Source organism: Odocoileus virginianus, chromosome 18 (genome assembly GCF_023699985.2).
Source record: "Odocoileus virginianus isolate 20LAN1187 ecotype Illinois chromosome 18, Ovbor_1.2, whole genome shotgun sequence".
In the NCBI taxonomy this organism is placed as follows: Eukaryota; Metazoa; Chordata; class Mammalia; order Artiodactyla; family Cervidae; genus Odocoileus; species Odocoileus virginianus.
In genome coordinates this window covers 44,567,598-44,592,295 of record NC_069691.1, presented here as the reverse complement: position 1 = coordinate 44,592,295, position 24,698 = coordinate 44,567,598, and the positions used below count along the sequence as shown (strand labels likewise).

The 24,698-nt window shown below is 46.4% G+C and overlaps 1 protein-coding gene across 9 annotated transcripts in view; it reads left to right on the top strand.

The window, feature by feature from the left end:
• Positions 1-24,698, top strand: part of NUGGC (nuclear GTPase, germinal center associated) — a 53,659-nt gene that overhangs the window by 8,974 nt on the left and 19,987 nt on the right. For 7 of the 9 annotated variants that reach the window (XM_070480621.1, XM_070480622.1, XM_070480624.1 and 4 more), the window contains exons 2-10: positions 3,078-3,165; positions 7,950-8,054; positions 9,060-9,168; positions 10,492-10,714; positions 11,288-11,518; positions 15,501-15,710; positions 20,169-20,344; positions 21,252-21,270; positions 21,516-21,605. In XM_070480621.1, the coding sequence (XP_070336722.1) occupies positions 3,123-3,165; positions 7,950-8,054; positions 9,060-9,168; positions 10,492-10,714; positions 11,288-11,518; positions 15,501-15,710; positions 20,169-20,344; positions 21,252-21,270; positions 21,516-21,605 (1,206 nt within the window). In that variant the 5' untranslated portion in view covers positions 3,078-3,122. Of the gene's footprint in view, positions 1-2,911; positions 2,980-3,077; positions 3,166-7,949; positions 8,055-9,059; positions 9,169-10,491; positions 10,715-11,287; positions 11,519-15,500; positions 15,711-20,168; positions 20,345-21,251; positions 21,271-21,515; positions 21,606-24,698 lie in introns of those variants that run through there. The other 2 variants (XM_020877891.2, XM_070480623.1) reach the window with 2 other exon arrangements.

Sequence of the window (24,698 nt, the reverse complement as noted above, 5' to 3'; positions counted from 1 at the left end):
AAAATGAACCTGAAATTACCGTATTATCAATTGTGTTACTTTTGACTATTGTTATTGTTTGTTTAGTTTGCGACCCCATGGACTGTAGCCTGCCAGGCTCCTCTGTCCATGAACACTGGAGTGGGTTGCCACTTCCATCTCCAGGGGATCTTCCCTACCTAGGGATCGAACCCGTGTCCCCTGCATTGGCAGGCGGGGAAACCTGATCCATCTTCTGTATTTGTTCCTGGCACTAACTAGCAGAACCGGTTGAAGGTCTACAGTGGCTCTGTACCCCGGGAGGACCACACATTTGTTGTTTCCAGAGCCCACTGTGATATGACATTTAATATTTTGTGTGTGTTGACTATGGCTCATGGAGCTGCCATCTTCAGAAAACAACAGATATCTTTCCATGGGGCAATTCCTAGTTTCACATCTAAAGTTATTGTTAGGCGCTGTCATATTTTTTCTCCTAACTTGCCTAGGTTTTGCCGAGGTTTAGCATATCCAACCAGGAACCACTCATGAATTTTAGTTACCTTATAGAGCCCTCCTACCACCAGCTTTACTGATGAACATTTCAAGCAAGAACACAGTGTCTTGGGATTTGAAGAAGCCTTAAAGCCCATCTAGTTCAATGCTGTTATTAGATGATCATAACAGTGAAGGTTTAGACACTTCTAGGAGCAGAAAATTCAATACTTACTAAGGGAGCTCATTCCATTTTGGACAACTCTGAAGACAGAGAAATGTTCAGCAAAAATGTACTGTCTTCTACTTTCCACCTAGCGGATCTAGTTGTCCCCTCTTGGCACCACTGGAGCAGGCATTATCTCACTATTATATTCAACTCGAAGGTTAAGTATTGAAGACCACAAAAGGTCCTCCCCACATCTTCTGCTTCAGCCCATGTCTTCCTTCCCTCAAGCTAAACATTCCCAGTTTCTATGGAACAGTCCTATCAAAAACTAATTTGAGTGGCTTCCCTGGTGGTCCAGTGGTTAAGAATTCGCCTTGCAAGGCAGGGGACATGAGTTCGATACCTGGTTGGGGAACCAAGGTCCCACGTGCCGTGAAGCACCTAAGCCTGAGCACTGCAACTAGAGAATTCGTGCAACAAAAACTCCCACATGATGCAGTGAAGATCCTGCAGCTTCAACAAAGACCCTATGCAGCCAAATACAGAAATATTTAAAAAACAGAGTCAGCATTTAAACACCCTTTGCCACAGAAGCTCATCAAAAGCTTCCCATCCACTGTAATTAATTAATTCAGCATTACGATTGATCATTGCCGTTCATGATAGAAATACAACATTGAAACAAATGCAGCCATGACCTTGGACAGCTCAGACATAAAGAAAGAATCACAAGTGTATAATTCAGGTGTGCTCGGACCAGCGGTGACACAAGAGGGGAATGAATGGGAACCAGGACACAGCTGCACAGAGGAAATGTGCAAACGAGATGCTGAAGAAAGAGTAGGAATTCACCAGGAAGAAGAGGGGAGCACGTTTCTTCTTGACTCCCCTGCCTCGGAGGACTGTAAGGAGTTTGGGGTGGTCTGAGCCCAAGTGAGGAATGGAGAGATGAGGAACTCTAGCAAAGGCTCAGGAACGTGTACATGGCAGAGTTCACAGCACATTCACCAACACCCACCAGGAACAGAAACCATTTGTTCTGTTGATACCCATGAGCCGAACCAAGTGTAAGTGGCTCTTTTGACCGAGCAGCTGCGATTTTCATTTGGAAGTGATACATAAATGAGGCAGTCTCCCTAACTAACGGCCGTGTGTCTACTGGGGGTTGACAGGTCCGTTGAGCTTTTGCATATTTCAGAAAGGCTGGTGACTCTCTGCTTTTGAATTATGCAGCTGAGTAGTCCAATCAGCAACGTCAGAATATGGAGAGGAAGCACTTGGGGGCCCCCGACTGTGTCCCTCGGTTCCTCCCTGATGTGTGGAGGCAGAAACAGCCCAGGACGTCAGCACCTGCTGTTCCGGGGCTTTGTGGATCCAGTTCTCCCTCTGTGTTCAGTCCCTGTCTCCCAGGACTGGAGACAGGTTGGATCCGATACTTCTTTTTTTTGGAGGTACCTCCCTCCACCCCCCCCCAGATGCCCCATGAGGCAGAGCTGACATAATCCCCAATAGGGGCGTCTCCCCGATTGCAGTGCCGGGTTGGGTGGTGAGGAAGTCCCAGAGAACCTAACCGTTACTGCATCTCTTCTTCCCCGCTCAGCATCCTCCAGAGCAACTCCAGGGGACCCCAGGAACATCAAATGCTCCATGCATCTCCCCGATTCTTGCTGAGACCCGCTGGGACTCAGCGTCACTCAGTGGCCCAGGGGTCCCGGGCTTACATGGTGGGGGCGCTGATGTCTCCCAAAACAGCAAAGCTGTGTAACTTCACCCTCAAGGCCCTGGTCGTTAGAGGTTTATTGTCTTTTCAGACTGAGCTGCCTTCAAGATCTCAGGTCATTTCAGTTTAAAGGTCAATGGATAAAAAACAGTGGGGATATATGTATATGTATGGTTGGTTTATTTTGCTGTGCAGTAGAACTAACAACATTGCAAAGCAACTATATTCCAATAAAAATTAACAACAAAAAAAGCAAATTCCAAGAATTTCTTTTAAAAATCTGCTATATACATTCATGTGTAGTTTTTTGTGTGGACACAGCTGTCAACTGGTATAAATACTGTATTCATGACTGCCAGATCAATGCTGAATATGTTCAGTATTGTAACAAGTTGACAAACTGTCTTCCAACGTGGTATTATTTAGCACCATCAGCAATAAATAGTCATTTCTTTTGCTCCAGAAAAGAAAAAAAAATTCTATGGATTCAACTAATGCTGAAAATCAATAGTCAAACATGGACTTTTGTCATATTTAAACCAACACACAGTGGACAAGCTGTTATAAAGGATTCAAAAGATAAGGTAGAATAGCCATTGCCCTTTAGAAACTTGGTATCTAATTGGGGAGACAAAGCGTAAGCAAAATTACATGTTCTTTTTAGTTTTTGTTTTGTATTTATAATTTCTGCGGCCTACTCCTCCCCACCCCCACCCTGTACTTTGTATTTTTCAGGCTGATGCTCTAAGTGGACAAAGGCAGGCGGTTACATAAAAGGAAATGGCAGAAACTGAAGATTTTCTGGTTCGGGAGCTACATCCAGGTAACATCCCTTCACTATCCCCTGAAGAAGTGAGCAAGAACTGTTTACTATTATGTGTGTGTGTGTGTGTGTGTGTGTGTGTGTGTGTGTGTGTGCGTGCTAAGTCGCTTCAGTCATGTCCAACTCTTTGTGACCCCATGGACGGTAACCCACCAGGCTCCTCTGTCCATGGGATTTCCCAGGCAGGAATACTGGAGCGGGTTATCATTTCCACCTCCAGAGGATCTTCCTTCCTGATCCAGGGATCCAAATCCCATCTCCTGCATTGCAGGCGGATTCTTGACCACTGCGCCATTGGGGAAGCCCTGAGCAGTAGCTATTTGCCATTATAACCAAGGGCAAAGGGGTTGGGACCGTATTAAACTATCGTCATTTTTCGCTGCTCTTTATTGAGAAGCTGCTTTCTCACAACATATTTTAACAGTGGATGTATATCTTATTTCGATAACAACTAAAAGAGCCTATTAATAATCTAGTGGGTTGTCTGACCAGAAATTCAACTTGTGTCCCCCACCCTCCTTTAAAAGTTCAAATAAATAAATAAAAGAAGGTTCCAGGAAACCATCTTGGATTTTCCGAGGGTAGCCGGCTGTCAGAATGGAGAAGGCAAGGCCCTGGAATCATTTGCGTGCTTTCTGAAGGAGAGCTGTAGGGTGAGCCCCACTGGAGGCCCTGAGGGCGGCCTCCCTTCCTAGAAGCCTGGGTGTAGGGCCCCCAGCGACAAGGAGGGAACTTCCCCCGGGAAGATGCGGGAAGTAACCCCTGGGTGTATCACAACCTCTGTGTTTTGAGAACTGTAGAGGAAAAATGTTCTTACCCCTGGGGATGAACTCCCTTAGGGGCAAGGGTCAGGAGGGGTAGCGCTGGTATCTGAGACAGGGCCGGGCAAGCTAACTGCAGGAATTGCAGCTTTAGGGCCCCTGGGGCGAGGTTAGTGCTGAAGGTGTGGGGCGGCCTGCTGGGAACATCTGCGGCAGGTTCCCTCCAGGATCTGGTCAGAGCGCCTGTATTGAGACGGTTGCCCAAAGCGCCACCTTGTGGCGGCAAGAAGCGATGGCAGCGGATTCTACGGTAGGCTTCCTGGGACAGCCCACCCACTCTGCTCTCTGCTCCAGTGTCCGGTCCATAAATTCTGTCGGACTATTTTGTGACCCCGCGGACTGTAGCCTGCTAGGCTCCTCTATCCATGGGATTTCCCAGGCAAGAATATTGGAGTGGGCTGCCAATAAATCAGTGTAATATCGTGGAAAAGGGAAGGGAGTGCTGGAACAATTACAGGGAAGAATAAGAGAAATGGCCAGCGCACACCCATTCATTCTGGTTACAGTTTAGTATGAAACCAGTCGGGAAGATCCCCTGGAGGAGGGCACGGCAACCCACTCCAGCATTCTTGCCTGGAGAATCCATGGACAGAGGAGCCTGGCGGGCTGCAGTCTGTAGGTCACGGAGAGCTGGACACCACTGAAGCAGCTTACCATGTATGCACTACGATTAAGTGTTTTAAACCCCAGATGAACTACTTTCTCCTTTCCACCTGGTTTTTCATTTTAGCCATTAAAGGCAAAATGTAAAACCTTGCTGTTTTACCTGACTTCTCAGTGTTTGCTTTAGTTGAAAAGTAAGTTTCCAAACTTTGATCAGACTAATTGCTGCTCCTTACAAAGTTGAAATAAAGGCCAGGATACATGGGCTGTACTGAGACTCTTTTGTGCTCCTGGCTAAGATCCTATGCAAACGTTGTTTAAACAAAAGAGTTCCTGAGTCACAGGGTCAAGATCAAGGCCCTCCATCCTTTTACTCTTTCCACAGGCAGGTGTGAAAACACTCTGGAATTCCAAGGCACTGTTTATAATGTATTCTAAAGTGTTCTTCAGCAAGCCACTGGCCTAGCAGCTGGAGTAGAATTTTTTTAGTAGTTAAAAATTATCTGCTTTATTTTGGTAAAACTTTTTGGTAGATTTTCTAGGATTTCACTTGATAGCTTTAATCATAACATATTTAAAACTTTTTCTTTTTTAAACTCTGGGATGAATAAAATAGAAGAATAATTTATAAACATCTTCCGGAATATTAAACCATAATAGATAATAATTTAAAGTAATAAGACTGTAATTGTGCATCGAAAAACATGGGACTTGTGTCCATTCTTGGCTTCTAGTTATTGCTCTGTCATTTGCTAGCTCTGCGCCCATACAACAAATCTCTTGATTTCTCTACATCTCAAGCCATATATATTTTACATTGCTTCCCAGCTCATAAATCCTGTGATTCTGTCACCCCCTTGTTATCAATATCAAGATTCAAAAGTTTAACCTACAGTGGATTTCCTTACTTAAGCTAAATTACTGAAGTTAGACATTGATATTTTCTTATTATAATCAACTGCTTTGGGGACTTCAGAAAACCTTAACTGCTTCCATTTTAAAAAAAGCTTTTAATTTTATATGGAGTATAGTTGATTAAAAATGTTTTGATAGTTTCAGGTATACAACAAAGAGATCGATCTGTACCTATACACATGTCCTTTTTCAAATTTTTTTCCCATTTAAGTTGTCACAGAGTATTGATCAGAGTTCCCTGTGCTATACATTAGGTTCTTGTTAGTTATCCATTTTCTTTTTTAAAAAATTTTTATTGGGGTATATTGGCTTTACAATATGTGTTAGTTTCTACTATATAGCAAAGAGAATCAGCCATACGTGTACATATATCCCCACTTTTAGGATTTCCTTCCCTTTAAGGTCATCATAGAAGCACTGAGCAGAGTTCCTTGTGCTAAACAGTAGGTCCTTGCTTGTTGTCCATTTTAAATACATGTACCTGTATTTACATGTACTTGTGTGTACATGTCCACCCCAAACTCCCTAGCTAGCAGCATATTTTTTCTTCTTCTCTGCCCCTTTCTCTCTAGCTCTCGCCACTAAGCCAGCAACCACTTGATATTTAGTTAAGGCAGTCCTTAAACTGAGCCAGGATAAATCCTTTGCGTGGAGCTTACTTGTAAAGTTAGAATGTCTGAGATAGAAGGGTCTACGGACAGGCTCTTTCAACTCCTTGTCGCTGCGTGAGCAGGAGGGGGCCAAGATTCAGGCCTTGGCAGACAGCTCACCCTACACTGCAGTGCTCTGGGGTGTGAGCTGGCTCCAGAACACTGTGGAATTTGTGCGGAAGACGCCAGACTGAGGCCGCCTGAGCTGTCTGGGAGACTCGGGCCGGGAGCCCGTGCGGGCGCTTGGGCCTTCTGCTCAGCTTGCCATCCCGGGTCCCCGAGTGATGCTCCCTTTCTGTGGCTCTTGAGGGGAGAGGACCTCCCAGTGTCACGCTCAGTTTGGGGGCCTCTTGCCCTTATATGAGCTTAGAGAGTTATGACTCTTGGGGTCAACTGTTTTTGCAGGTCCCCTCACGGCCATTTGCTAAGGTTTGTGCCACCCCCAGGAGTGCTGGATTAGGCCATTTCCAACAGTCTTGACCCCCTACTGTCCCTTTCTCACCAGGTGAATCTAAAAACCATCCCGGGACTTCTCTGGTGGTCCTGTGATCAAGAATCCACCTTCCAAGGCACGGGGCGTGGATTTGACTCCTGCTTGGGGAGCTAAGTTGCTACATGCCATGGGCAATTAAGACTACGTCCTGCAACTACTGAGCCCGAGCACCACAACTTGAGAGAAGCCTTTGCACCACAATGAAAGATCCCGCGTGCCACAAAAGGACCCAATGCAGCCAAAGGAATTCTTTTTTTAAAAAGTTCAAATACTACATATGATTTTAATGTATATTTAACTGTTTTGCAATGGTGCTCAGTATATCCTTATATTTCATATTTAATTATTATAGCTTAAAGAATAAACATGTAACCAAGACCCAGCACAATTTAAAAAAAAAACAAAAAAAAACCAAACCATCTAAACACACTGTTTTGGTTTTCAGTTATACCCTTTTCTGAGGCTTATGGAGCCTCCCAGCCCTTCACTTTGTAGCCCACAGAAACCACTGAAGGGAATGAACCTCTGCAGGACTTCAAAGATTTGCTTCTTGGCAACTTTTTTCCTTGCCTATGTAAGGAAGCAGCTACTAACATCTTTAAGGGAGGAAGAAGGAAAAAACCTCAACCCCCAATTTAATCTCTGAGGGGCATCCACTTGGAGGGCACCCTCCACCACTCTTGGATTCCTTCTATTTTTGTCAACTGACTCATTATACAGATGAAGAAGCTGAGGCTCGGGGAGAAGAAGGGATTTACCTTGGTCACATGGCCCGTTCTGTCTTCTCATTCTGCTTCTGATCAATTTCCCGAGTTGCAAAGATCTCCCTGAGGCCTTTTTCCACCCACACTGAGCCATCTCAGGCTTCCCTCTACTCTCTCAGCACTTGGTGAAGAATATCCAGCCATCTTGGCTTCCCAGGATTCACAAACAGGAACTTTTCATGTCATCCTGACTCATCTTCTGGGGAGATAGGTTGGGCTGCATTTCGGAACTAGATGCAAAGTCCTGGGACTCTGGGAATTGGGAATCAGACTGGAATGACCCAACAGGGCTGCTTCTGAAATGAGCTCACAAACAACCAGGGCTGGCAGGGATCCTTCTAGCCTCATGGGGTGTGTGTATTGATAGAGGTCAGGCAAAAACAGGGACCCCTCAACAACACAGGGATGAGAGTGACGACCCCCCCTTCACAGTCGAAAATCTGCCTATAAGTGGACTGTGTTTTTGGTCCACGGTATACCATCCCCCCAAGACCTATAATTTTATGTGTAATTTTATGTAATTCCTGTTTCTTTCTAGTGGATGATGACATATTTAAAGAACCAATGAGAAAAAGACGACGATCCGATCGAGACCAGAGGTTTCGAGCCTTTCCCTCCGTGGAACAAAGCGCCCTCAAAGAATGTGAGTGCCCTGAAAATGCTCTATCACTTGTTTAATGCAGCTCTGTTCTTTCCCAGTTGTGTTAGCATCCTCAAAAAGAAGAGAAGGGTACTTGAAGAAGCAGGATGGAACATCTTTGAATGATCTTGACCCCGTAAAAGGAGGCCTCGGGACTTCCCTGGTGGTCCAGTGGTTAAGATTCTGAGATCCCAGTGCAGAGGGTCCAGGTTTGATCCTTGGTCAGGGAACTAGACCCCACATATTGCAACCAAGAGTTTGCATGCCGCCACTAGGACCCAATACAGCCAAATAAATAAATATTAAAAAAAAAACCAATAGGAGGCCTCCTAGTCTCTGCAGAGATACTGTGATCTGACAGTTTCTCTCTCAAGATCTGGAGAGAAGGCTTATTACAAAAATAATCTCTTCCTGATTAACGCTGTGAAAATGGTTGGTCTGGTGCTTTTGTGGGTATTTATAGGATGTCCTTGCAGTTTTCTTCTATCTATGACCACAGGAGAGAAGACCATAGAGGTGCTGTAGCCCATGGTGAAGTGGACGCTGACTGGTACTATCTTGTGCTTCAGAGCCGCCTTGTTCCTTGGGGGGCTCTCCTCATCAATGATTGCTCTTTCCCACAATCTGTGACCTCTCCCATCAGATAACTTGCTCTTTTGTTTAACTGGCTTTTCATTTCACCTCCCCAGCCTGCCTTTTCTGCAGTGTTAAGCAGACTCCCCCTGTGGGGACCAAGCGCTTGATCCCTGCCAGGTATTAATGTGCTTAGTCACTCAGTCGTGTCCGACTCTTTGCGACCTCATGGACTGTAGCGCACCAGGCTCCTCTGTCCATGGCGATTCTCCAGGCAAGAAGAGTGGGTTGCCATGCCCTCCTCCAGGGGATCCTCCCAACCCAGGGGTTGAACCCAGGTCTCCCGATTGCAGGTGGATTCTTTACTGTCTGAGTGACCAGGGAAGCCTGCCAGGTATTAATACATCCCTGCTAATACATCTCTGTTGATTCCAGATGAAAAACTGGAGTCTCGGACCAGAAGAGTTTTGAGCAACACTTACCAGAAACTTATTCAGTCCGTGTTCCTGGATGACAGCATCCCTAACAGCGTCAAGTACCTCATGTGAGTCTGGTATCAGCTACCATCAGATCTTCCTTGGATGTCTTTCCTTAGGTGGTGGTAGAGGCTTTTCTGCAATAATAAAAGAGAATTTCTGGTTAGGAACTAAGCAAAGAAAGCCAGAAAGTTCTGTTGCTGTGGGCCATTTCTGTTAACACTGGTAGTTGCCACTCACTGCGCTGTCACCGTTGCTAGGTAACCTGCTAAAGATTTTGAAACCGGAAGGTGAACGTGCTTTACATTCATACATCAAATTCATTTAATTGTCCCAAAACTCCTAATAAAGTAGAAGCCATGATTATCACCCCACTATTTTCCTAAAATTGAGGCTCAAAGAGTCCAAGACATTGACCAAAGTCACACTGCTGATGAATAAAAGGGGTGGAATCCAGCCCAGGCTCTGAGACTCTAAGCCTGTGCCATCAAAGGTCCTGTCCAGCTGCCTTGAAAGATTTAAGTGGGGTCGAGGCTACATCTCCTGCCCATCTTGCTACATCTCCTCCCTGAGTAAGACCCTCAGGGTTGCTCCTAATAACACTTCTCACCACTGTATAAAGTTCACGTCTAAGATCAAGACTGTGTAATTTTCATGGAACATGAACAAGGAGACGTCACATCTATATAGACACTGCAGAGTTTGTGTGGAATTATCATTTCTTCTTCTCGTGTGCTCAGTCGTGTCCTTCTCTTCGCAACCCCATGGGCTGTAGGCCGCCAGGCTCCTCTATCCATGGGATATCCCAGGCAAGAATACTGGAGTGAGTTGCCATTTTCAGCTCCAGGGGATCTTCCCGCCCCAGGGATTGAACCCGTGTCCCTTGCCTCTCGCATTGGCAGGCGGATTTTGTACTACTGTACTGCCTGGGGAGAATTATCATTGCCAAGTGTCTTTGCACATTCTTTTTTTAAATATCAGATTTTTTTCTGTGCTGAATCTTGGCTGCAGCACATGGGCCCTTGCTTGTGGCATTCAGGCTTCTCTAGTTGCAGCACATAAGTTTCTCTAGTTATGGCACATGGGTTCAGTTGCCCCGGAGCATGCGGGGACTTGGTTCCCAGACCAGACCAGGGATCCAACCCACACCCCCTGCATTGGAAGGCGGATTCTTAACCACCCAATTAGGGAAATCCCTTTTTGCATAATCTCATTTGATCCTCCTCTGTATAGTAAACAGGGCTGAATATTCTCCTTTGACCAAAGAGACTGCAGAGACTCAGAAAGCCGGGGTGACTTGACTGGGATTAGAGCTCAGCTGCTGTATGTTCTGACATTCTCCCAACCTTGCTTTGATGACCTTGACAATGAGCGTTTTAAAACTGATCTAGAAACCGGCTTCTTGCTTTGATTGAAAAACCATCATTGGACCCCATCTACATTGGATTATTCGGAAGCACTGGGGCCGGGAAGAGCTCCCTGATCAATGCCATCATCCAGCAAGCCATGTTCCTACCTGTGTCTGGAGAAAGTATATGTACGTCATGTATCGTTCAAGTGAGCTCAGGCTGCTGTGAGCAGTATGAGGCCAAAATCCACCTTCTCTCTGACCAGGTAAGAGCTGCCTGCCTCCTTCCTTCCTTCTCCCCTTCTCCGCTCCCTCCCTGTTATCTTCTCTATCTTTCTCCTTTCTCCCCCCTTCCTCCTCCCTTTCCTTCCTTCACTCCTTCTGTTTCTCCCTCCTTTCTTTCCCATTCTCCCTATTTTCCTCTCTCTCTCTCCATCCTTTCGTCTTCCTTCTTTCTGTCATCCTTCTTCCTTTTCTTTCTTTCCCTCTCTCTCTCTTACAGATTCACATTATATTCCTTGTAAACATAGCTCACATCTTTGTTAAACGAAAAGCACATAGCCCATACACAATGAGAAAGTCCAGAAGAACGAGATGGGGGATCTAGCTTGGGTGCTGCCTCAGCTGGTTATGGGACTTTGGGCAAGACGATTTCCTCTTTGGGTTCCTGTTTCCTCATTGACCAAAGAAGCAGGATGGGTTAGATGCTACCTGCCTGGATTATATGATCTTAGATTTCCTGGAGCCCCCTGCCCCCCACAGGCTCACTGGACTTTGCCAATGTCTGCTGTATCTGGGTCGTGGTGGGCGGGGGGCTTGGGCCCGCTCTGTCTTGGCAGGAGTGGAAGGAGGAGCTGAAGAACCTGACGACACTCCTGCACAGGACGGAGGAGCTGGGTGGAGAAGAGGAGGATGCATGGGACAGGGGCGATGCAGTGGAGGAAGCTGTTTGGAAGCTGCAGAAGTTTTATGGAAACGGAGCGGAAGGAAAGAGCTACGAGGAGTTACTAAGGGCCAAGCCCAGAGGAAAGATTCCCACCTCCAGAGTCATCTCCCTCAAGGCAGAAGAGGTAGCTTCAAATGTTTCTCTTGTGAGCCTCAAGGGTAATAATTGAATCCGTTTAGGGGATTTGTGCAAGGCACAAGGTTCTCTCTCTCTCTCTCTTTTTCATTTTTATTTATTGACTTATTTTTGGCTGTGCTGGGTCTTCGCTGCTGCGCGGGCTTGTCTCCAGTTGAGGCAGGTGGGGGCCTCTCTCTAGTTGTGGTGCTCAGACTTCTCACTGTGGCAGCCTCTCCTGTTGCAGGGCACGGGCTCTGGAACCCAGGCTCAATAGTTGTGGCACTCAGGCTTAGCCACCGAGGCATGTGGCATCTTCCCGGGTCAGGGACTGAACCCACAGCTCCTGCATTGGCAGGGGGACTCTCTATCGCTGAGCCACCAAGGACACCTCCCAGCTCCGCTTTTTACAAATATTTTTATTTACTTATTTATTTGGCTGCGCTGGGTTTTAGTTGCAGCACACAGGATCTTTGATCTTCAAGGCTGCAGGTGGGATCTAGTTCCCTGACCAGGGATTAAACTCAGGGCCCCTGCATTGGGAGTGCTGGGTCTCAGCCGCTGGACTAGCAGGGAATCCCAAGGCACAATGTTTTATTGGAAATAAGTTGGTACCAAAATCAGAAGTAGCCATAATTTTTCATTTGCAGTCAAATAGGAATTTTTCCTGTCTGAGAGGGGAGCTTTTGTGCACAGGAAAGACTGTTAATAGTTACTTGAGGATTAATTTAGGATGTGTTTTGCAGCCAAAAAAAAAAAACAAAACAAAAACCCAAGTTTATAACAGCTTAAACAAATTGGGATTTATCCATTGTCTCACATAAGAAGTCCGGGGGCATTTGGGTTTGTGGGTTGGTTCAGGGGCTCAGCGACGTCGAGATCAACATACCTCTGGTCCCCCTGACCTACATCCTGGGGCCTCATTGTCACACAATGGCTCCTGAAGTGCTGAACTTCTCAGCTAGCTTCATGGAAGGGACAAATGGCTAAACAGGGGGTACCAACCACGTCTCCTCTTTTACTGGCAAGTAAAAGCTTTTCTAGAAACACACCTAACAGATTTCCATGTAGATTTTCTTGGTCAGTACTGAGTCATGTGGGTTTTCTGAGCTGCAAGGGAGTCTCGGGGAACAAGAAGCTGACTTGTTGTGGTTGGCTGAGATCAGTCTCAATCCACTGCCTTCCCAAATATACAGTCAGTCAGGATGCGGCTGACATGGCTGAAGGGCAGGATGGATATTAGATAAGCAACTAGTAGAACCAAGCTCTCCTCACTTTTATGATCAATATTTTTTTTTAAAAATTAAAATTCAATTTTAAATTAAACCAAAATACATGTGGGACTAATATGCAATTTACTTATGTTGCATACTAAAAAAACCTAGTTTTTCTTGCATCTTAAAATTCACCTTTAAAATATTGTTATCCTATTTGTAAATCTGGTGCTTTTTATATAAAGTAAGAACAATTACTTACACCAGTTCTAAAATTTAATGTCCAATTATCTCCTAAGTTTAATATAGAAAAGCCTCCTTTAAAAGTTAATACTACTTACACAATTAATAAACATTCCTTAGACTTAAGAGTTCAAATTCAGCATATTTGTTTCTCTCAAAAAGTTTGAACTACTTGACCAGACATACTTAGAAATCAAATGAATTAAACCTTTCAAGGCACTTAGCTTTCATATATCTAGAAAATCAAACAAATGTAGTAGCCCCCTTTATTATGTTTTAAATGGATAGTCACTCCGTCATGTCCGACTCTTTGCGGCCCCATGAACAACAGCCTGCCAGGCTCCCCTGTCCATGGGATTCTCCAGGCAAGAATACTGGAGTGGGTTGCCATTCCCTTCTCCAGGGGATCTTCCCAACCCAGGGAGGGATCAAACACAGGTCTCCTGCATTGCAGACCATTCTTTACCATCTGAGCCACCAGGGAAGCCCATAATTAAAACTAATTAACGGGTAGACAACAAGGTCCTCCTGTTTAGCACAGGAAACTATGGTCAATATCCTGTGATAAGCCACAGTGGAACAGAGTACAGTAAAGAGTCTATATATGTATGACTGAGCCACTAGTAGAAACCAAACACAACACTGTAAACCAACTATACTTCAATAAAATTTAAAAAGGAACCCCCCCCTAGAATACAGACAGAGCATGTCCAAAGAAACACAATGATGACAAAACTGGTTCCTTTATCTGAATACATACAACTTACATCAAGGTGTCAAGGTAATATTCATTTCCTCACTACTCTGCACTTAGAAATATTCCTTCCCAGCGTGACAAATTTACCCATTTGAAACAAGACGAATGGAATCACCATCTCCAGGAGTGAGGGCACAAATTCAGACTTTGGGGCATGGATTATAGACAGGGGAAAGGGAATGTGAGTTTACTTCCTAGAATGGTTTGTCTCCACTAGTTTATTGAGTGGTATGTGCAGGCTAAGTTGCTTCAGTCATGTCTGACTCTGTGCGACCACATGGACCGTAGCCCGCCAGGCTCCTCTGTCCATGGGATTCCAGGCAAGAATACTGGAGTGGGTTGCCATTCCCTCCTCCAGGGGATCTTCCCAACCCAGGGATTGAACCCACTTCTCTTATGTCTCTTGCATTGGTAGGCAGGTTCTTTACCACTGTCGCCAGCTGGGAAGCCCAGTTTATTGACTGGACCCATCCTCTTAGATAAAGCCCACGCTTTCTTAAGCCCAGTGCTTTTTCTTTTCTGTTGCCCTTATTGTAGTTTGTTTATTTTTAAATCAAAATATCTTAAAGAACTTTTATCATCTCTTCTTTCACAATTTTGTATTATTTGATTAGAACTGCTATCTTTTAAGCAAATTTTTGTGGATGTGGGCCATTTTTAAAGTCTTTATTGCACATGTTACAATATATTTTCTGTTTTTTGGTTTTTTGACTGTGAGGCATGTGGGATCATAGCTCCCTGACCAGAAATTAAATCCATGCCCCCTGCATTGGAAGACAAAGTCTTAACCACTAGACTACCAGGGAATTCCCTTGATGTCTCTCTTCTTTCCTACCCAGATAGCAACACATTCTCTGATTTGATCTCAACTCTCTTAAGAATTTATCTTTCTTTCAGGGCCATTCTATAGATATTTATCAACAGTGACTGCATACATCCCAAATCTTCTGTCCTCTGAATTATCCCAGTGCGAATGAATATGTTTAGGGAAAAACGATAGGCTGAGAATGAGTCTTCATCTCACTCACCATGGTTAAAATATCATGGAAATGCCGGTCTGTCCATATATTCTTTCGAACTTAGAAGACAAACTTTTAAAACCTTTTGAAGATCAACTTCAGACCAATTTTCAACGTAGAAAATATGGTCACCATTTCATGATCCATTTTCCACAGTCAGGACTTTCTGGTCATGAAAATGTTCACATTAGTTCAAAAATCCTCTCTCTCTCACACAAACTTAGAATATTGCAGGTGGTTTCCATTGGTTTTAGAACTGGAATGGAATTTCGGAGATAAAATCATCACCCAGTGAAGCGATAACTTCCCTAAAGTCCTTCCCCACTGCTTCTGTTTTCTCCGCCTGTCTGTCAGTGTTAGTTAGAGGTCCCACTCTTTGTGACCCCTGGACTGAAGCCCGCCAGGCCCCTCTGCGCATGGGATTCTCCAGGCAAGAACATTGGAGTGGGTTGTCACTTCCTTCTCCAGGGGATCTTCCCAACCTAGGGATCGAACCTGGATTTTCTGCAGTGCAGGTGGATTCTTTACCATCTGAGCCAGCAGGGAAGCCCAGAGGAGCTTGAACTTCCTGATCTCCCAGTGTTCTTTGTAGTTCTGAGTCTAGACCCTTCCAGGCAGGACCTCAGGCCTCCTGGGGCCTGTCGCCCAGCACCGCTCCTCACGTGACTCAGTGGACCTCTGCTGAACCTGAGGCTCAGCCCATCCAGGGCAGAGGTGCTGCAGACTGTCTGGTGCATGTGACCTTGTCCTTCTTCTCAGGCAGAGGGGCTGTCTGTCAAGCTGGACCCCTACATCCGGACCCAGAGGAGAGACTGGGGTGGAGGATCCGCTGAGACACACATCTGGCCCTTGATCAAACTGGTGGAAGTGACCCTTCCCAAATCAGAGCTGATTCCAGAAGGGGTTGTGCTCGTGGACATTCCAGGCACAGGCGACTTCAACAGCAAGAGGGACGAGATGTGGAAAAAGGTGATCCTCTTCCACGGGGCTTCATTCCCTCTCTCTCCATCCCCAACGCTCTCTGTAAAGCAGCAAGGAATGTTCCACTTTCCGCTTAATGGATGTTATGAGCTCGACAGAATAAATTCTCCCATGTTCCAAGGCTCAGGGCAATGGTAGGATATGGGTGGCAAGAGATATGGGGGGGTAGGAATCACGAGATAGGCCTGGGAGCTGGAACTGGAACTGTGGGACATGAGCGGGGCCAGCAACAGAGTGGCCCGAGTGAGCAGAGACAAGGTCAGAGTGAGACAGGGAGGGCGGCATTTGGGTACACAGCAGAGAAGCCGACAGCCACGCACCAAGGAACCAGAGGCTGCTCCTGTGTTTGGTTGTAAGGAGCTGTTGGTAAGTTGTTAAGTCATGCTGGACTCTTTGTGACCTTGTGGACTGCAGCCCACCAGGCTCCTCTGTTATGGGATTTCCCAGGCAGGAATGCTGGAGCCGGTTGCCATTTCCTCCTCCGGGGGATCTTCCCAACCCAGGGATTGAGCGCACATCTCCCGCACTGGCAGGCAGATTCTTTACCACTGAGCCACCTGGGAAGCCCTTGGGGGAGGTGGGGTGGGCTTTAATACCACGCTTCCTGGGGAAGCTCCAAGGGGGTGAGTGACAGAGAAAGAAAGAGCGCCTTAGGCAGAAGGCGCTCAGGCGTGCAGGATTGTGGGGCGGAACGCAGGGCAGAGGACAGGGCTGGAAGGGGCTGGAAGGGGCTGGGAGGGTCAGGAGAGGTCCAGGACCCATTGTCAGCGCAGAGGCTGCCAAAAATCTCTCTGCTGGCCTGCTGCTTCCCTGGCGTATGTAGACTTTAAATTCTGCAGATTTGTGCTAAATGAATGACGGTGGGCCAGGGGAGCTTTGCAACTGTGGTTTTCCATAAAGATCAGGATGGCAGCTTACAGATAAGCAGCCTGTGCCCTGATTTTACAGTTAAGGAAATGAAGGCGCAGAGACGGGAAGACCTTTGCCCAAAACCGCACAGCTACTGAGTGGCAGAATTTAAACCTGAGAGCAGATTCCTGCCTTCTCAGCTGAGGCTCTGTCTCTCAACCTCCAGAAAGTCCCCTAACAGTTCTTTTTTTAAAAAATTAATTTATTTTTGGCTGCGCTGGGTCTTTGCTGTTGAGTGCAGGCTTTCTCTAGTTGTGGTGAGCAGGGGCTAGTCGCTAGTTGCAAAGTGAGGGCTTCTCACTACCCTGGCTTCTCTTGTTGCAGAGCATGGGCTTTCGGTAGCTGCCCATGCTTCAGAAGGGCTGCATGCACGGGCTTCAGTAGCTGCAAAACACAGCCTCATTAGCTGTGGACCCTAGAGGGGGGAAAGCAATGGCACCCCACTCCAGTACTCTTGCCTGGAAAACCCCATGGACAGAGGAGCCTGGTGGGCTACAGTCCATGGGGTTGCTAAGAGTTGGACACGAGTGACTTCACTTTCACTTTCCACTTTCATGCATTGGAGAAGGAAATGGCAACCCACTCCAGTGTTCTTGCCTGGAGAATCCCAGGGACGGGGGAGCCTGGTGGGCTGCCGTCTATGGGGTCGCACAGGGTCGGACACGACTGAAGCGACTCAGCAGCAGCGGCAGAGGGGGCAGGCCTCAGTAGTGGTGGTGCATGGGCTTAGCTGCTCCGTGGCGTGTGGGATCTTCCTGGATCTGGGATGGAACCCATGTCTCCTGCACTGGCAGGCAGATTCTTTAGCTCTGAGCCATCCAGGAAGCTTCCCTAACAGTTCTTTAAGGTGGAGCCAGTCTCCCAGTGTCCTTCACCCTTGGTGGCCTGCTCAGGCCTGGCCAGGAGAGCCTTTGTTTCTGCAGGCTTTCAGGTCTCAGGGTGGGATCCGCTGCCTCCTTGAGTTCCAGGCCAGCGTGGGGAGTGGCAGCCTCGGGGGGTGGCCGGCCTCTGGCACAGGATGGAGTCGTGGTTGCTGCCAGTTCAGACACACCGGGCAGCTTATCAAAGGCCACTTAGACAGACGAGCCAGCAGACCTGGCTCAGAACCCGGGCTCTGAGGAGGTTGGGCTGAAGCGAAGCGATGGTTCCCAGCCTGCTCTGCTTGGCAACAGCTCCCCTACATTCTTGTGGTTTTGTGATATCCTCTCAGGAGAAGTTACTAGACTCCCCTCCATCCAGGGAGAACAGAATGCGACCGCTCTCGCCCACCCCTCCAGCTGCCAGCAGTGTCCTCCCTAAACTAAAACCAGGGACTCAAATTCCCCCGTGCTGCCATCGAAGTGTCACCCGACCTCTCAGAGGCCCATTCTCACTGCGGGGCCGGCAGGGGCCATCCCACCCGCTCCCGGTTCCAGAGGCTCTCGTCTTATAGATCGGCCTTGGCTGGTGTTTTCTGTGATTTTAATTTGACCAACTCCTGGCAGCCGGGAGCTTTACGCAGGGCCTGAGATTTAACCACCGCAACTTTTGTGATCGAGGTCCTCTTTTGTTGGGTTTCCCTGCTGGCTCAGATGGTAAAGAATCTGCCTGCGATGCAGGAGACCTGGGTTCCATCCCTGGGTTGGGAAGATCCCCTGGAGGAGGAAATGGCAACCCACTCCAGTATTCTTGCCTGGAGAATCCCATGGACAGAGGAGCCTGGAGGGCTATACAGTCCATGGGGCTGCAGAAGGCTGGACACGGCCGAGTGACTAAACAATAACAGCAGTTTACCAGGACCAGGGGGAGTAAGGTGAAAGAGGCCCTGCGCTGGAGGAGCTGACAGGTTTCATCTTCCACAACGGGCGGAAATGTTTGGCGCTTCCCTGAGTTGGTTATAATTTGGGAAGTGGGAGGGAGAGACGGGTTTTCTTTTCCTGCCTGAATTTGAGTCCATCCATGTAGGGGAGGAGGTTCAGGACGCAGATTTGTGTGCCCTTAGGTCAATCCTTTGCCTCATGGGGTCTGTTATGTACCTTTTCTATAAAACAGTGAAGTCTGTTTGACTCTTGAGATGGGTGCTTTCAAAACAATGATCCATGAAGCCAAGAGGTTCATGGGCAGAGGATAGGGGGCTGCAGAGAAGATGGGGCTCCAAACCCTCCACCTCAATTTCAACTAAAGCTGCTCTACTTTTAAAAAATCAAGTTGGACCATTGGAATTCTCCCTAAGATTTCATTGGGAAAGGGATCCACTGTTAAAAACAAGTTTGAAACCCCTGCTCTAGACCATGGTTTCTTAGCCCCAGCTCTTCTGACTTGGCGGTGGAGAGGGCAGAGAAATTCTTTGCTGTAGGGACCCAGCGTAGGCATTATGGGATGTTTAGCAGCATCTGTGGCCCCTGCCCACTAGTGTCCCCTCAAGTCTGAACAGTTACAAATGTCTCCAGGCATTGTCGAAGGTCCACTAGTTAAGAACCAGTGGCATAGAGCAAATAATGATTTAGTTAGCAACTCACAAACTTGTCACACCTTTATGTGCAAAGTGCTATTCTGAGGAACCATAAAACAAATTTAATCCTGGAGCTGGACCAGTTTTCCATTTACATGGAGATAAGATGGGTAAAACAATACAGTCAGAGAAATGTCACAACTGCTTGTCACATAAAAGTTGTATATTTGATAAAGCAAGCGTATGCTATCAAGTCATCAAGTTACAATTTCGTGTTCAAGCATATGGGTTTCTGGCTCCCTGCTGCCACCTTGTGGTAGTATGCTGCATGTGCAGGGCAAGCCAGACATCAAAATAATGCTCCGCAGTGACAGCTTTGGGATAAGTGCATGACCAGGACTAGTTCTGGAAAAACAAGACTTTTCCCTAGGGGACAGCTTAGTAAATCAAGCTAGTGAGGGATCTGGGACTGAAGGTCTGATTTCTTGAATTCTATCAAAGACTAATGCCACAAACATCTGTGAAGCTTCTAGTACGGGCAAGGTACTGCGTTTAAGGTGATACGGATTCCAAGCTGAATGATGTGGCCCCTTCCCATCCGGCACCTCGCAGTCTGGGTGGGGGATGGGGGAGGGATGCAGAGTGCCGACCGTGTGCAGTCTAGTAGCTGTCCAGTGGCTCTGCCTGAGAAGTACCAGGGCAGGTAAGTACAGGTGCTACGGGATGCAGAGATGGGGTGACCAACCTAGCTTCAGGGGCCCTTGGTGATCTCAGAGGGCAGATGGAGGTCAAGCAGAGGTTGTGGCAAGGGCAAGGACCCCAAGATAGATGCGCAACTTACATCCAGGAATGTGAATGAAGCTCATGTGGCTGCTGCAGAGAGAGTGTACTGGCGGGGGTTGGTGAGAGCTGGGGCAGAGCACGGAGGACGGAGATGACAGATTAAGGAAACATGTCCAGTATTCTTTTCTGGAGACTCCTGTGGACAGGGAAGCCTGGCAGGCTACAGTCCTTGGGGTCACAAAGAGTTGGACAACTGAGCGACTAACACACTACAACCGAGGCACCACTTATGCTCTTAAACATGCTGTGGTCGTGTTTCACAGACCATCGACAAGTGCTCCGTGATCTGGGTGATCAGTGACATTGAGAGGATTTCCGGAGGGAGAGCCCACGAGGACCTTCTGAACGAGAGCATGAAAGCCTGCCAAAGAGGGTTCTGCAGGGACCTGGCCCTGGTAGTCACCAAGACCGACAAGCTCCACCTGCCAGAATATCTAAGGTACCGCTCTGGGCATGCGGGGATGTGGGCTTCCCTCTGTGGGTCCCAGGTGCTGTCACTACCGGAAGGACAGAGCTTTGACTCATGGGCACTGTGGACTCAGGCAAGAGACCATGGTGATGAAAGAGATGCCCGGGTGACTTCTGGGCCATCGGGTAGGTTATCTTTAGAATCTTCCAGAGCAGCTGCTTAACGCCCAAGAGGGTGAATTCTGCATAGCTCCAGGGGTACCACTCATGAGTCTGAGATGCAAACAGCAGCTCCTGGTATTTCACAGTGTGATGGACCTGCCTACCCCCATGGATATGGGAAGCGTAGATGCCCCACAGTGAGGAGACACTTCCTGTAACACTGTCTGGGTGGTATAGCTTTGAATTGTTAGAGTCTGTTTCAGATTTATTTAGGCCACCACAGCATTGACTAGAATTTCCTGTGCTACATAGTAGGTTCTCATGAACTATGTATTTTATACATAGTGTATATATATATGTGAATCACAATCTCCTTATTCATCCCACTTCCCCATTCCCTGCCTAAAGTCCAGACGTTTGTTCTTTATGTCTGTGTCTATTTCTGCTTTGCAAATAGGTTCATCAGTACCATTTTTCTATTTTTCTCTTTCTGACTTGCTTCACACTCTGTATGATATTCTCTAAAATGTCCATCAACAGAGGTCTGCATCTTGACTGGGATAGGGGGTGAGGGCACAGAAAATTCCACCAACAATGAAATAACAAGAAATTAAGATACCATTATCAAATGGACCCTGGAGGTGGGTCAGAGCCTTTAGGCTGAAGAAAGAGCTTAGGGAGAGGAACAAAGGCATGGCTTATACGGTGCTTTCAGGGGAAGTCAAGACTGCCATGACACGTCATGAGATAAGTAATTATTCCATTTTTCATTTCAGGGAAAGAAAAGTGGGAAATGTAAGTATAGACTACTTGTTTTCTTTTTTAAAGCTCAATTGAGATATAACTGATAGACCACAAAATGCATCTTGAGTTTGGACTAGTTATTTTTAAATTATACTTTTTATGACTAGTAGTATATGATTCGAACACCCACACATTTGTCTGGGTTAAATGAAGAGCAGCCCCCTAAATGTTCATCTTACATTACTCTTTATAACCCTGCATTCTTTGCCATGCTGTTATTTCTTCTTATAATCCAGCAAGCTATTCAGAGTCAGCGAGAAGCTGTTTTAGAAAGAAATGAAATGATCAAGCTACAGAGGAATAAAATTCTCAAGGATAAACTAAAGGTGAGTGAACAGATTCTGTTATGCATTTTTCTGCTTTTCAACCACTCAGATTTTGAGACACAAGTGCCTGTTTGGGCAAAAGCTTTAAAGTAGATGATGTGTCTTATTATTAATTACTTTGTAACCTTAGGCAAATTACTGTACCTGTCTGAGCCCCCATTTTCTCATCTGTAAAGCTGGGAAATAATAATCTCTACTGCCTGGGATTGTTGGAAGAATTGAATGAGTGTATGGTTTACTGAGAACCATGAGCAGATAAAATCAGGGATTACCATGCAGGTTGAAGCGTGCTTGGCTAGAGGGATGCAGAGGGGCTGTGGGAACTCAGAGGAAGGATCCTCAGTCATGCTGGCAGTTGGGGTAGGTGGTGTTGAAAAGTTCAGGGAAAAGTCCTCAGCCTCTTGAGTAGAATTTTAAAGAACCAGTGGTCTTGGGTGAGGAGAAGTAATAGGAAGAAGGGCATTCGAGACAGAAGGAAGAACATGATTGAAAAAAATCTGCTATGCTGGGTGGACTACAGGCAAATAGGTCTGAACAGCTAAACAAAGGGCATATGCTGTGTTGGGATATAAGGTCCGAGCTCTATTTTTCAGTTTGAGTAATTGGTCTGTGAGAATCTTGGTGTTCCTCAAGTTATTTTTATTATTCTGTTACTAAAATAGTTACAAACATAAACTCCTTCCTGTGATAGTCTTTTGCAAGTGTGAACCTGACACCACCTTGAAGGTAAAATATGAAGAAAACAGCCCAAATGTCAGGTGTGATGGGTGAGGTGGTTTTGCGGAAATTAAATCTTCAGGGCTCGGTTTAATAGTAAAAGCAGGAGGCCTTGCGGCCAGTTCTATAGTTCACTGCTTTCTGTATTTTGACTTCAATTATGTTGATGCAGAAAATGTCTGGTGTACAATGTGGAACTGAAAATTGCAAAGCTTTTGTTTCTAATTCAGAATAATCAGACCTCATACATAAGCCAAGGTCGTCTACCAAGCAATTCTTGAATGCTGATTTTAATGAGGCAGTAAACTCAGAAGAGCTGTTCTTGTTCTCATTAATTGTGTAGGACATAATTATATTGTTTCTGGAAGTAGAAACATAAAATATTGGGTTGGCAAAAACCTGAATGAACTATTTGGCCCAGCCAATACCTCAGTTTATAATTCATGATTATATCTACTGCTAATAAATGTGGCAGATTGGTGTATATGAGATAGGGTCTGTGCAAAAATGTCAGCTTGCAGGATGCCTGTGGTTCAGACTCTTAATGGACAAGTTCTTTTAGGTCTGCATGCCTGCCCCTCTGATGGCTGCATAACACCTTCATTCTCCAGCCATCCTTTTTTCAGTTTGAATTGTTGTGAAAACTTTACTTGTCCTGCAGGCCTTCATTTGGAGCATATTTAATTTAGCCATGGAAAAAAGGAGGCAGAATTTTATTATATAGCCATTCATAGAAATGTCTATGCTTATTTAATTTTAAAAATGAAAATTAAGAAAAAATATTCATGGAAAATGACAGACTTCTGGGACTACACTTATTGATCTCAATTTGGAAATATTTTAGAAAGGTGCTTTTCTCAATGGTATGAACATGTGTGTGCTAAGTTGCTTAGTTGTGTCTGACTCTTTGCAACCCCATGGACCATAGCCTGCCAGGCGCCTCTATCTATGGGATTCTCCAGCCAAGAATACTGGGGTGGGTAGCCATCCCCTTCTCCAGGAGATCTTCGCAACCCAGGGACTGAACCCACATCTCTTACGTTTCCTGCACTGGCAGGCGGGTTCTTTACCGCTATGGCCACCTGGGAAGCCCAGTACGGATAGCGGGAAGAGGGGCTGGTACAGACTGGATGCAGCGAGGTCAGCTTGGGAGGCCTTTTCTGAAATCTAGGTGGTGTTACAAAAATAAAAAAGAAGTGATCAGAACCTGAGTCAGGCAGTAACCGCGGGAACAGAGCACAGGAGACGCATTCAGGAGCCGAGGGAGCTCTGTCCCACAGCTCAGGGTGGCAGCTGTGTGTGGCAGGTAAGACAGAGCCGGGCTTTGATGTTCAGGCGTCTTTTGAGCTGATTATCATACAGTATTTTGCCTTTGCTTTAGCAAACCTGTAAAGAAAACCTGCCCTACTGTTCCTGTGTGTCTCTTTTTTACTTGCACACAATTACCATGCTCACAGTTCTGACCCCAGATGTGTGGCATTTTCCCCACACTGAACAATTCTCCCTGATCTCAGCTGGGTGCCTTACAGTTTAACTCAGTTTGACATTGTCTACTTGGAGATAGGGTTTGCCAGGTGGCTCAGTGGTATAGAATCCGCCTGCCGATGCAGGAGACGTGGGTTTGATCCCTGGGTCAGGAAAATCTCCTGGAAGAGGAAAGGGCAACCCACTCCAGTACTCTTGTCTGGGAAATCCCATGGACAGAGGAACCTGGCAGGCTAAAGTCCACGGGGTTGCAAAAGAGTTGGATGTGACTAAACAGCAACAGCAACCTGGAGATAGCATCAGACTCCACAGGTTAAGGGCTCAGTCCCACGAGACTGCCCCCACTTCAGATACGAATCGCAAGAAGTAGGTCCCCAGGTTACACACGGCTTCTGACTTCATTACAAATTGGTTCCTATGACTTCCTCTCTCTTGGATTCAGTTATTTGCCAGAATAGCTCACAGAACTCAGTGGATCAATTACTCACATTTACCAGTTTATTATATAATAAAGACATAAATGAACAGCCAGATCAAGATATACATAGGGCAAGCTCTGGGAGGCTCCCCAGGAATGGAGCTTCTGCCCCATAAAATTGGGGCACATTGCTCTCCAAGTATGTGGATATCTTCACCAACCTGGAAGTTCTCTGAACCCTATATTATTGGGAATTTATGGAACTTCGTCATGTAGACATGATCAATTATGAACTATATTTCCAGCTCTTCTCTCCTCTCTGGAGAAAGGGGGTGTGCTTAGAAATCCCAAGGGATTTGGGAGTTCTGTGCTGGGAACTGGGGTCAAAGACTAAATTTTAGAATGAAAGATTCTCCCAACACCTCTTTGTATAAGGGTCTCAGGAACCCTGTGTCAGGAATTCAGGGCAGACA